At 39.3% G+C, this 13,358-nt stretch overlaps 2 protein-coding genes across 6 annotated transcripts; one reads left to right on the top strand and one right to left on the bottom strand.

The window, feature by feature from the left end:
• Positions 1 to 767: 767 nt before the first annotated feature.
• Positions 768 to 3,988, bottom strand: pcmtl (l-isoaspartyl protein carboxyl methyltransferase, like). Of its 5 annotated transcripts, none has more exons than XM_086275195.1 (9): positions 3,841 to 3,988; positions 2,942 to 3,109; positions 2,670 to 2,774; positions 2,480 to 2,511; positions 2,288 to 2,392; positions 2,051 to 2,171; positions 1,860 to 1,945; positions 1,401 to 1,570; positions 768 to 1,273 (listed from the first exon to the last, which is right to left on the bottom strand). In XM_086275195.1, the coding sequence occupies exons 2-9, from the start codon at positions 3,057 to 3,059 to the stop codon at positions 1,237 to 1,239; spliced, it is 774 nt and encodes a 257-aa protein (XP_086131321.1). In that variant the 5' UTR covers positions 3,060 to 3,109; positions 3,841 to 3,988; the 3' UTR covers positions 768 to 1,236. The 5 variants fall into 5 exon arrangements, with proteins under 5 accessions (XP_086131321.1, XP_086131322.1, XP_086131319.1 ...); XM_086275196.1 differs by having other exon boundaries at positions 3,875 to 3,982; XM_086275193.1 differs by lacking the exon at positions 3,841 to 3,988 and adding an exon at positions 3,424 to 3,654.
• ccdc32 (coiled-coil domain containing 32) lies at positions 3,433 to 6,761 on the top strand. The gene is made up of 4 exons (XM_086275198.1): positions 3,433 to 3,726; positions 3,997 to 4,232; positions 5,561 to 5,714; positions 6,039 to 6,761. The coding sequence occupies exons 2-4, from the start codon at positions 3,998 to 4,000 to the stop codon at positions 6,220 to 6,222; spliced, it is 573 nt and encodes a 190-aa protein (XP_086131324.1). The 5' UTR covers positions 3,433 to 3,726; position 3,997; the 3' UTR covers positions 6,223 to 6,761.
• Positions 6,762 to 13,358: the final 6,597 nt, after the last annotated feature.

Below are 13,358 nucleotides of genomic sequence, written 5' to 3'. Positions count from 1 at the left end.
TGCATCCCATTTTGCACTTAACCATTAAAAGTAGACAGTTTGTTGTTATTTATGTGTTTTAATGTATTATTTTTGTCATGAAATGTATTTTTGTTATAAATTAAGTTCTATTCACACGAAATATAAATGACAGTGTGTTTGTGTTTGTTCATGATCATGTTTCTATGCTCTAGTCCTTGTAGCTTCTCACGATACCAATTCCCTTAATACTTCTTTGTGCCACAAAGTGATTTTTGATGCGTTTCATAATGTTTGCCTATATTTAATAGACTGTAATTAAATAGATTTATGAAGTTATATATAAAATAAAGAAATTACCTGTTTTGCAAGTGTCTTTAAAACTCTGTGTTACTGCACCTACATTATAGTGATATGAGTTCGTTTTTACCCTTCAAATGGTTTTCTTGGCTCAATTAATGTATAATTCATGACAGATTATAGGCCTAAAAGACATTTAAAATGGTTTAAATACAGGAAATCACTTTATGGCACAGCATCTCAAAAAAGGCTTGTTTACCCCAGTTATGTGTTTATTTTCAGTCTTTTTGGAATAACAGCAGTCACTAAAATATTCATTTACTTGGTTTTATTATTAAATCCAATATTTACATATGATTACGTTACTTATATGATTCCAAAAATGTATCAGATTATTATGTTTTGGCACAACTTCCTAACCCTGCTCTATATTTACAGTGTCACATGTGATTTATTCTGCACACACATATTGTTAAATGAGTAAGAAGCATTCTTCCCACAAAAATATATTACTTTGTCAATTTGCTAAACGTTTATTAAAATTCCCAGGTTTGAACTTTTGCAAGTATTACTGCATATGTATCCAAATAATTCCCCCCCCCCCACACACACACACACAATTTTACCATCCATCTGAAATCAGCACAAGCATTCACATATCTTAGAGCTTTTCATGCTGTAATCTCAACAAACCCATTATTACACTTCACAAACTTCCCCAGAAATAATACTGCGTACAGCCCCTTCCCCCCCACTGTGATCTACTGTACTTGCATCACTCTAAATGAATCACAGGATTCTGGGAAGAGGCTAATCAGTAGACCGCTGAAGACTTATTTAGTCACTCATTGTTTTATCGCCCTTGGAAGACAATCTGGCCAGGCAAACAGAGCAATATCCTCCTTTCATGTTGCTAGGTGACAACCTAGCAGAGCAGGTGGTCCTTAAGACAGAAGCTCAGTTGAACTATAAGAGGTGTTACAGGGCCCCGGAGACGCAGCACCAACGCCACCTCCTGCAAGGGCAACCACACTGCAGTCAGAGCTCACCTCTGGGGAGAGAAGGAAGGATAGCAGGCACAGGTGACTTCCTCATTTTTTGTGTAAGAGTTCAAGGGGTTTAAGGCTTTTTTCTTTTCTTACCCAGGCCACTGGTGCCTCTTGTCAGTCAAGGGGACATAAACCACTCCCATCAAAGCTTTCTTGAGGAAGCTCCCATCACTCTGCCGATCATACTGCTCTAGCACCTGACTGCCACCATCAGGGCCCACTGGGAGAACCAACCGCCCACCTGGTTTCAGCTGCTCCAAGAGCTTCCATAAGGAAAGACAGGATTTTTAAAAAGGGTTTCATACTTTTTCACTTTATTCATGGCATTAATTCAGCGCAGTCTGTCTTTAGAATGCATTTCAAGTACCTTCAAAGCTTAACATACTTGATAAAGTTATTTTAGAGACAACTGATTGGGTTATAATGACTTTAATATAGCTGTAGATACACCACAGCCTTCTGTGCCTTGTTTGCAGGCTTCAGTTATAGCTGAATGAGTGCCTTATGCCTATTTTTATTGCATTTTATTCTGACAAGAGCCTGTGTCCTTACAGCCTTAGGAACAGTGGCTGCTGCTGCACCAACATGAATGGCATCATACGGCGCTCCATCTGGGTAGCCGAGTCTTCCATCTCCCACTGTGGGCATACCCAGATATGAATTGTATTTTTTTTGCAGCCATGTGCTTTAAATCTCAATAGATAAAAGTGGCATGACTTTAAGTTTGACATCTCCTGACTCACCAACTAGTTTGATGCGTCCAGAGGACAGCAGCTCCGGGTCGTCAGCTTGAACATTTTTGATTGACATCTGAACCAGTTCGTCGATGTGTTCAATGCCAACCACTCTACCCGTGGGCCCTGTCTGCATATGATGGTAAAAAGCAGCTGTTTAACCTCTGTTACATGATACATGGGTGAAACCATCTAGCTAGTGGTAAGATTTAGAAAGAAACTTCTCAAATTTTTAACAGAATTCACCATTCTTGCAAAGCAGGCGGTGAGATATCCACTTCCTGAGCCTACATCCAGTGCCGACGCTCCTTCAGTTAGTTTGTCACTTAGTAGCTCCAAAGCATGAGCATGCTGTCGAGTAAAGCCAGCAGGAAAACTTCTGTTAAGTTTTGTTTAACCATTTAGTCCTCCCAGCACTGTTCAGTGTTTGTTACTCACCATGTGTGGTGCACTGATGGTTGCCCTGTAGCCTGTAATTACAACGTTTAATAACAAAGTTGTAGCAGATCTTTCTCTATAAAACAGCTATTATTCAACAATGCAATGTGATGAAAAAACCCAGGCTCTTGTTATTGCATTGACAGTAACATGCATTTATGTGTTTAGAAAGTGCTTCTGAAATAAATACCTATGGATTGGGGAGAGTCTGCATATGGATAGTCTCTCGAGTAGAGTCCTCTGTCAGTAGCCAGCATGGCATTGAACACTCTGTCACTCTGGATCACGCCATGGTCTGGCAGAAAAAGAAGAAAAAAAGAGGTATTGATACTGAGTTGAATGAATGGAGATGATGATTCCAAACCAACCTGTGCAACATGTAACTACAGTCCCAACCCTCGTTTAGAAAGGTCAAGAAAGGTCACAAACAACAACAAAGATATCAAAGCTCAAACCCTTTACCCCTTAGCCTGCTGATAAGCTCTGGATTTGTTTTGCCGCTGGACATCCACGCCATTGTCCGGGACAGCAGCACACCCATGGGGACTGCCACTACTGCCAGGCGCAGCGCCGCTCGCATCTCCTACACCGAATCTCTCTGCAGGGACGCGACGATCAGCGCTTGTAACCCTGAGTACACGACACACAGATTACTGTAAAATGCATTCAACGGCCTGGCTGTATTCTCCGTGTGGTAATCGAGAGGGCAGTTTAGGTCATTTGTAAGATGTCCAAATGTGGCAGTGCAAATTCACTAATTACAGTAAACTTGACAGACAGACAGCGAGCGGTACAGCAGCACATGTAACGGCTATAACAGCAAGTTTACGTTACACTATAAGCGGATACTATCATTATACCGTTGCAAATGATTATTGCACTTTTTAAAATAGTAAATACCCCCATATAAACAAATTCCGTAGAGGTCGGTAGCCCTTGTTTACCTCGGTAGCTCAGCCGCGGTCACTTCCAGCTGAGACACATTTCCTAATCCCCTCCTCAGCAAACCACAGCCCAATGAGAAACTAACATTTTATATGTGAAGCCCAAACTAACCAATCAGCTCTCAAAATTGCTTGACGGGCGGATACAGCGTCTAATCAAATATATCTAAAAGAGGAAGTGGGCTGTCGGTCGTTTAAGGTTGTAGATCATGGATATGTTTAGCTAGCAACGCTAAACTTTAATCATTAAAATAATATATCTGCGTTATTAATTTCTAGCCTTTTGAGGTTTTTCCCACACAGGTAAGTTATGTTTCTATTCTTTATGGTAACAAACTGCTCGAAAAACGTTTAAATGCACAGTAATTATCCATGTAGTTGGTCAGCAACCAGCTTAGCCGTAAATGTAAACCTTACCATCAGCTTTCTGATTTGTCTTAATTGTATGTACCTTCCAAACATCTGACGCAAGTGTCACTGAAAGAAAAGGGTCTTAGTCCAAAAACAGAGTAACACTGTGTGTGTGTTTTAAACCGTGATGTCGACATCTCTTTTACCCACTGGCTGCACCAGAATGATAGACGACTTCGAGAAACAGGAGGTTCGGTCCAGCGGGGAGCTTTGGTCCGAGATCTGCTCCAGCCTGCCGGAGGTGCAGACTGAGGCGACCCCGGAGAGCAGCACAGACTTCAAAGACTCATTTCACCCGCCTGTGCAGGTTAATGGACAAGCAAATGGGACAGATACCAGTCCATCTAGTGCCAAATGGGAACCCATGGAGGATTCTGAGATTTACATAGCCACTCTAGGTATTTCCTTTTTTTAAAAGCTTTTCAAGACTACAGACTTCCTGTCTCCTCGCTGTCTGTCAGCAAGAGGCATGGAAATGATAAGATGCTAAATTGAAACCAGATAGTTTTCTTCAGCATAGCTGGCTTGAATTGCCTATTTATTCTCCATGTTTTTGTAGTGGCTGACACATTTGCCTAACAAGTGACGGATCCCTGGTTTGATCCCAGAAGGAGACACAGATCCCTCTGGGGTTGGGCCAGGAAGGGCATCCGGTGTAAAAACTGCTGATCAAATATCCTGTGGCGACCTTTTGTGAATAAGGGCGTTCCAAAAATATGGCATGTGTCATCTGTCAATTATTTTATTACACCCTTCCACTGTTTAATGTTCTGCCCCATACCATGGTGCTACGTATAACACATAAAAGACAATCAATACAGGACTACATAAAGTGCAAGTGTGCAAAAACTGCAAAAAACTAAACAAAGACAGTGCAACACCAGACAGAACAGAACGATACAGGCACAAGACGGTGCAGACACAACAATGCAATAGAAAAGCGCAACAATGACAGCGAGGTGTGTGTGGTAGTGTGTCAGTCAGTGTTCAGGAGTCTGACGTCTGGGTGGATGGAACTGTTTCACTCTTCCAGTGAGGGCCTGTTACCTCTTGCCAAATGCAGCAGGGTGAAGAGTGTGTGTGAGGGGTGTATGGGGTCCTCCACAATACTAGTGGTGTCTGTGATGAAGGGAGGAGAGGCTCCAATGGTCTTCTCAGCTGTTCTCACTATCTGTTGTAGTGTATTGCGCTCCGATACGGTGCAGTTACCATACCAGACAGTGATGCAGCTGCTCAGGACGCTCTCGATAGTCCCTCTGTGTACCTTAAAGCGATAGAAATAAAACTTCATGGGGGAAAAAAAAAAAAAACTGAACCAGAAACAAAAATTTAAAAAATGACAACCAATAAAAATACAAAACTATAACGTTGTTACAAAACACTTGACAGTATGTACTCACACATGATTAAAAAAGACAAGATTGCTGCAGAAGGTGTTTTTTCCTAATCAAAGAAAGATCAGCACTTATTTATTTCTCATGAGTTAAATGTTTTATTTGTTCAGTAGGTGTTTTTAATTTTCATCTTAAATAAATTCATTACATCCGTTACAACCTAACCAGTCCTTTAACCTCTAAATGGTTATTTTGCATATCTGCGATCTTTGCTGGCCTTTTATGACACATTGTACCAAAACTCACACTCTTCTTTGATTCTTAATTCAAAATCTGTCGGAACTTTGATCAAAGCTATAAAACTGACATTTTTTGGCTACATTTTGCTCCAGAAAACCGCCTGAAGAAGATAAAGGGCCAGTCCAGTGATGTGACCTCCAGGGACATGCTGCACTCCTTGTCTCAAGCCAAGAAGGAATGCTGGGATAGGTTCCTACACGATACCCAGACCTCAGAGCTCTTCCAAGGGGGCGACATGGATGAGAGGTAGGACATGGACATGATGTGAAAAATCATCCTGTTGGAGGAGGATTTTTATTTTTATTTTTAAATAGTCATTGCATCTTTAGATGTGATTGTATTATTTTTGCATTTCTTTCCTATGTCTTTCTAACTTAACATATTACAGCAATAACTCATCATCTCACTGTTTCCACTTTTCCTTAAATTCAAGAGACTTATGTGGCATTTACTCATCCCAATACAAAATTACTTTAATCTTTATCTTTCAAAGTGTCGAGTAGTTATCTGGAGATGGCCTGCTTCTTATTGTAACACCCTAAACTATTCGTGCCCTTCATCCCTTTGCAGTGCTCTCGAACACTTCAAGAGGTGGTTGATTCCAGAGAAGGTGGCCATCAGTGCAGAAGAGCTGGAATATCTCCTGAGGCCCTCTCAGAATAAGGAATCAGCAGAGTCGGACCAAATGCAAAACGGAGAGGACGCAGAGATGCAGAAACCGGATGAAGATGACGCTCACCAGCCAGAGAAATGAGTGAATTAAAATGGTAACATGGAAAGAAGAACTTACTTCCTATATAGTCGGTAAACGTGACTTCCTGCTCTCATATTGTGTCATTGCAGTGTTTTGGCTATAGCCTTTGTTATCAGTGATTATAGCCTCTCATCACTGTCTGTATCCCCAGCAACTGAGTGTTAAACACTTATTAACTCACATGCATTTTGTCCTCGCTATTCAATGACACTGCACCTTGAGAACACCTAATAAAGAACGTGAAATGATACCTTTTTGTCCTCTAGCTGTAATCCGTGTCTCCTACTATGTTTACGAGAATGGCTCTTAACTACATATACAGATATTCATTGAGGACCATATGTAGCGTCACATGAGAAGTGATGTTAACAATGCATTAATTTGTCAAAATGTTATTTTTCTGTCATTAAAAGGCTGACATCATAAATTAGAATGGCTGTGATTCAGTCCAGAAAAATATTGTAACATACTGTGTAACATTTTATTAATTTCATGTAGAAGTTTTTAACGATGTTTCAATAAAATATTTAAAAAAAAAAGGTAAATGGTATTGTGTTCATTTGTCTGCTTGTAACTCCAAGGACAGTGTTGTTGAATTGCTTTAGATTTTGGGAGTGACAACGTTGGGTCTGGTACAATATGGCGTGTCATCAAGGGGGTATTTTAGGGCTTAGACGTGCAATATGGTGACAAATTAAGTGCACTCTCTTTCAGTTCAGAGATTTTAAACCAGGACACAAAAAAATCATCTGATCCTAACCAAGTTAAATCATTTAAATGAGCAACAGCACACAACATATGAGACTTTTTAATTACTTTTTAAACCAAGCTATGGCAAAATGTGTGTGTGAAGTACACCACATTATTCAGTAGCTTGCAGAATCATCTTTAGTGGTACAAAAATAATTTTTTTTTTGAATTACTTTATCATTCTCTCCAGGACACGAGAGACTGATAAAGTGTTGCTTCAGTGAGATTTGCAGGCATTCTTTATGTGCAGCTCTCTTAAGGTTCAATCAGGTTGAGGTCTGGACTTTGATGTAAAGTTGCTGCTGTACTAGGGATCATTGTCCTGTTGGTTGACCCATATTCTTAAGCTCTCAGATAGCTTCACATTACTCTAGAATACTTTTTACAAAGGACTTTATGGTGACTCTGTGACAGCAAGGTGCTCTTGTCCTGTGGCTGTAAAGCAAGCCAAAATGATCACCCTGTTAAGAACTTTAAATTTTAACATGCCAACTGAGGCCTGTAGAGTTTGAGATGCATCCCTGTTTTGTTTTCGTTTTTTTGCAGTTTCTCTGAACATTACATGGTCTGACCATGGTCTGAATTGGCTGGGACATCCACTCCTGGGAAGACTGGTAACTCCCTTAACTGTCTTCCACTTCTGAACAGTCCTTCTTGTTGTAGAATGATGGACTTCAAACTGTTTGGAAATGGCCTGAAAACTCTTCCCAGATTGATAGGGAGCAACAATTGCTTCCTGAAGATCAATGCTGTTGTCTTTTCTTATTGGCTTTGTGATAAAACCCAAATGCTCACACTTACTGAAGATCAAATAATCAAGTGCATTTGATTAGCAGTACACGGCAACTATTTGGCCTCTTAATACCTATGGAAGGCAGCAAAGAACCGAGTTAGATTCATTCACCATTTTACAAGCCAGCGACTTTAGCAGTCACAGCGAGTCCACAGCCTGTTTTACAAAGTCCCTCGTGGCTCTGAATGACATAAAGCAAAGACCACCAGACATGATAAAATGCTCCGCTTGGTTTGGAATAATAATTTGTGTCTGAAATGGTGCACAGTGAACATGTTTTGAAACACACATATCCTAAAAAAAATGGATGAAAATGTAAATATCTTCATTTCAAAATTTCAGGGTAGCTGAAATCAAAGCAGCACAGAGAGAAAGTTGGCCTCCTTCAGCAAATTCTAGCGTTAAATTTTGAACATGCATCATTCTCCACAATGAAGGTCACACATTTGAATCAAGTAGGAGCAAGAAAAACACATTTTCGAGAGAAGAGCTCTTTAACTCTTGAAAGGAAATGACTCATGATATCACACTGGTATCTCTGCTTGAACTCGAAGACTGCAAGTTGTGAAAGGACAAGTGGAAGCTGTGGGCTTTAATTAGGCAGGGCTGCTCAAATTACAAGTTGTTAAGGCTTTTTGTGCGTGGAAGCTAGGAACTCGAAGGCAGTATTGGTCAGTATTGGCTGTTGTTTTTATTTCATTTGTCAATTCTGTGAGACTATTTCATTGTCCTCATTGAAAGCTATTCATTGGATGGTTATATTGTATATATTCAGTTTATATGTAGAAAATTCTAGTGATTCCTCTCGGAGCTACAAATGAATCCCTACAAAATAACCAAAGTTACAACAACTCTTTAAAGTGGTACAGCTCGAAAAAGGGCATTATAAACTTCTTAAAGGTAATATGTATTAAAGCGTACAGACGATTTATTGATTGGCATCCAAGTGTAATTCTGAATTAAATAAACTGAATCAAATTGTGTTCATTTGAGTAACAGCAGCCATGGCATCATTATTTAATAGGACTTAATTCAATTGGGGGGGTCCTTGACATGAAAACCTTTGGATGTCCCTTGAATTAGATTACTCTTGGATCTAAACGGCTGAGAGAGTGAGATCAGAAAAAGCATCTCAACAAAACAGTCTTTGTCCTCATTTCTCATTCAAGTGGAGAACATATTCTGACAGTTACCTTGATTTAATAAAGTAGACTTTATTTAGCTTTTTCTAGAACATCCTTACCATTATTAATAATACTTAGGGACCAGCTGTAGCGGTCTCACAGAGACAAGGTTTGTGGTAATAGGTTGGACTGGGATAATAGACACTATGAAGCTCTGAGTGGGAAGAAACTAAAATCTGGCTCGGGCTCAGCAGTAATTAAAATGACATTTTCATCACTGGAGTATGTTAATAATGAAATCTACTTTGATGTCCACATAGAAAGAGAGTTTCAGAAAGCCATTTAGCCCCAAAGATCAGTCCGTTAAAAATAAAAATAGCTAAAAAAATAGCTAACCCAAAAAAAACTTGATCTTTCATGTCTTTGTTTATTAATTATTATATATTATATATTATGTTCCAAAAATATCTGTCACAACTTTCAATGAAATGCTTCAAATGAGAGCCCATGGATTGATTCCCTTGCACAGAAAGTACAAAAATGAATACTTTATAATTTAAATTTAAATTTACATTGCTCTCATTTTATCTGCTGCAGCTTCTCAGTTGGATGCCTCCCACTCTACCTCTGCATATAGCAGAGGCTCTCTCAACTATAAACCCATTCCTAGTCGCATATAACTTACATATCCAAATCTGCAGACCCTCAGTACAATCTGCATTGGGATCTATGGTCACAGTCCCAACACTGAGACAGCTGAAGTAAATTCCTCCCAGCAAGGTCCCTTGTTAATGAACTAAATCCCAGTAGCAGCAGCTACATCTTAGTGGAGCTCCTATAAACAGGATGTGGTGAAGAAAGAAAATCTCTGAAGGAAAAAAAGCATCTCTTTGTTAATATCAACACAAGCAAGTTTGTCATTTTGGGGGGATATATCTTCAGTGCAACTTTCTCTGAGGTGGACTAGCTTATGATTTGGTAAGTTCCACAGTAAAGCGTGGATATGTGGGAACTGAACATCATCACCATACTGTAATGATCGTATTTTATCTATAAATGATTGTATGTTTCCGATCTTTTCCTAGATTAGTGGACAGATCTTGATGAAATGTTGCACAAGAAACTGTGCCAATATCTTCAATATTTACAGAATAAAATATTAATTGTATAAATTTGTACATTTGACAGTCACTCAAGCGCTGAAAGGGACGTCAGATTAAATTGTAGCAAATATGTATATTTATCCATGTATGTATGTTTCCCGTGTCCCGCTGGGGAGCAGTGGTTTGCTTGTGTATTTAATGTATTCAATGTCAGAGTGTGGCCTTCAGTAGCATTCTGTACAGACCTAATGACAGCAGGAACTACTGCACATTTAATCCAGTGCAAACTAGATGAACTGTTTAAAAAAAAGTATTTCCAAATACAACTGGTGATGACTGGTGTGACGAAACCACCATAACCCACCACCATCCTTTCAACCAACACATTTCCAAAATTACCTAAAATATCAAATCTGAACAGACTTCTGGCTGCTCAGTATTTAATACATGAATTATTACATTTGCACTTAGTTTGTTTGATGGGTGCATTTTTCTTCTGCAGCCCTCAGCTGAATGCTGTCTCCCTAAATTGGCACTCAGTCATCAAACAAGCAGAACCCCTGTCTAGGACCTGAAAATAAGCCCACCACAAAGGCTCCATCAGGAGGACACGTAATGGGGCCGCTTGCTTTTTCTGACACACGTGAGGTTTTGCTGTGTGCTTTCTGGTGGCACAGTGAAAAAAAGAGAGCAATTAGCCGAAAATAGCTAAACACCTGTAGCTGTCACGTCTCCCACACTTGGACATAGTATACATGACATGTACAAGTGATTCAGAACTAGAGTGGTCACCGTAAAGGAAGACTCTGAGGTGGTACACCATTTGATTACTTCGTGGATGCTGCTAGAACAAACTGTTACCTTCACCACAGGAACTTATCAGACTGAAGAAAGGTCAGCTCGACAGCCCTGTCCACATCAGTGTCCAGTTAAATCAAAGTGGGAAAAAGTGGTCTGTGGAAGGAGAGGCTGTGTGCTCTAAAGCAGACCAGTCTGTGTTATTTTAAACTGTTCTGATGTGTCCTAACAGTAAACATCACACAGAAAAATGAGCAACAGACAGAAAACCATTACAGTGGCTGTATGTTCAGTGCTTTGAGTCTTCTCTCCAAACAAGCCAGATTTTAAGCTTCTCCCAATAGTGCTAAATTTACTCTTAAAGGGAGGAAAAATGGCCATGTCCTCATCGTTTACCATGTTGTAGCAATCAATATTAAAATGTGAATGCCATGGAAATATCGGTATTAGTTAAAAGCAGCATTTCAAAGCAACACTTACCAGAGCTCCATTGAAATTGAAACACTAATGATATCGTACCTTTATGTTAGAAGATTTCGAGCCTTAAAATGTCATCGTAAGAAGTTCATACTAACAAGTACTTTAAAATAGTGGCCACACTTTCTGCTCTGAATTTGATGAAAATCTGGAGACTACGTGGTTTCTGCACATGAATATGATTAACTGGAACTTTTGGGCATCTTAATTATCTTCACAATGAGATCTGTGCTCCCTTCAAGCAGCGAAACAGTCAAGCAATGAATGCCATTCGGTATTACCCTTGATGAATCATTCGATCATGCTGGTTTTGACTGAGACTCACAATTTTTTTCAAATTAGTTTTGAGATTATGAATAATGAATGCGAACTGCTGGAGAAACATCTTAATTGTTCAATTTGTATTCTGTTTCCTAAATGCTTTGTCTAGAAAGTGTCCGCTTTGTGGAGAACCTCACAGCAGGATCCTTCATTCATGGCGCTCCGTGGAGGGCGGGGGTGCACAACATATTCAAAATAATAATTTTGGACCTCTTTGGTGTTTCCATCCCAATGCCTGTTTCTGACCAAACTTGGGATAACACGAGTGAGAATGCTGTAGGAATGTTAACATAAAGGGCATAATTTGAGTATATAAAATCTCAGACATAATGTAAGTCCCACTAGAAAAATGATAATGATGTCATGAGCGATATTAAACCATAATGAGGCTCAAGGTCATCATAAATTTGTCATTTTCTAGCTGAGATGCACTCCCCAAGAGAAACATTATAGGAGATTAGAATGATTTTACTGGAGGTGACTCACTCACTCACTTCAGCCTTTACTGTATCCCTTGTTGGAGGGAGAGAGAGCGCGAGAGAGAGAGAGAAAGAGCGCACCTCTTTATTCTGAAGCAGAGCAAGCTGCAGCAAATGAGTGCGGCTGCACAACAGCGGGACTCCCTGCAGGAAAAGGACTCAAACAGGTGCATCTGATATCTCCAACAGGTACTTTTTCATTTACTCTGCACTTCAGAAAAATTGCCAAGTGGCTGATTGCGAAATTTGACTCAGATCTTCTTCCTTTTGAGGAAATAAATTTTCAATCCGAGGTCGACCACTTCAGGTTAAAAATAGGTTGATCCTATTCATGTTTATGAATGATTTTGGATCCCTTTTGTATCTTAGAGAAGATGTGGTTGCATGAATCATTCTGAGCGGCCTGATCAGAAAAGGTCAGTAAGGAACTTGGTTGAGTCAGTAAGGGAAGAATATCTGCTCTGATCATGATTTAATTAGCTTCCTTGGGAAATTACACTTTTATGATTGTTCACATTCAGTATGATGAACGCATAATGAGGCAGTCGGCCCATTAATTATTATTTTTATTATTACTATTATTTGCTTAATGTAATGCAATATGCAATATGCAATATTTTTAAATTAAAACAGCAGCTTAATATATAAAAATGCAAAACAAAACAAAATAAGGAAAATGTGTTGGGTATAAACTTAATGTATACCAAATCAAAGACATTAAATTGTAACAAAATTACATGAAAAATGTACATGTTATTAAATGACTTAAAGTCTGAATTTTGGGCATAAATATCTTCTTTTCTTGGTTGTATGAGTTTTTTAGATGAAACAATATTTGTAGCCGTTTTTTCATGTCAATGAAAGTTGAAACTGTAGCCAGTGCTCATGCCAAAATTACACCATTCAGCCCACTTTTGACTACAGGTGTTATTCATAGACTCCTCCTCTGATCTTACAATTTTCTGTGGTTTCACTCTCATTTTATTCAGTGATTTTTTTCTTTTCTTCTCTCACAGCCAAGTCTCTCATTCAGCAGTCACAGAATGTGAAACGAATCTGCATTCATGCCCATTTTCACACTCTTGCATAACATCTGATTGTGTGATGCCAGTTGATGAATATTTCTTATTTCTGAGCGACAATAAAAATCACTGACGTCAGCCTAGATTAATAAGTGCAGATGTTCCAGCAGATGTGTGGGATGACCGCCTCTGAGAAGTTACTATGATTTCGAGGCTGATTTCTGCTTTTCATAACCAGAAATCATCCGTCCAGTCAATGTGAGCTTTCT

Source organism: Aulonocara sp. 'chitande type north' Nkhata Bay, linkage group LG19 (genome assembly GCF_057382095.1).
Source record: "Aulonocara sp. 'chitande type north' Nkhata Bay isolate Kocher_YH1m ecotype deep benthic linkage group LG19, A_spYH_male_GT1.1, whole genome shotgun sequence".
In the NCBI taxonomy this organism is placed as follows: Eukaryota; Metazoa; Chordata; class Actinopteri; order Cichliformes; family Cichlidae; genus Aulonocara; species Aulonocara sp. 'chitande type north' Nkhata Bay.
This window is presented reverse-complemented; position numbering and strand designations above follow the sequence as displayed.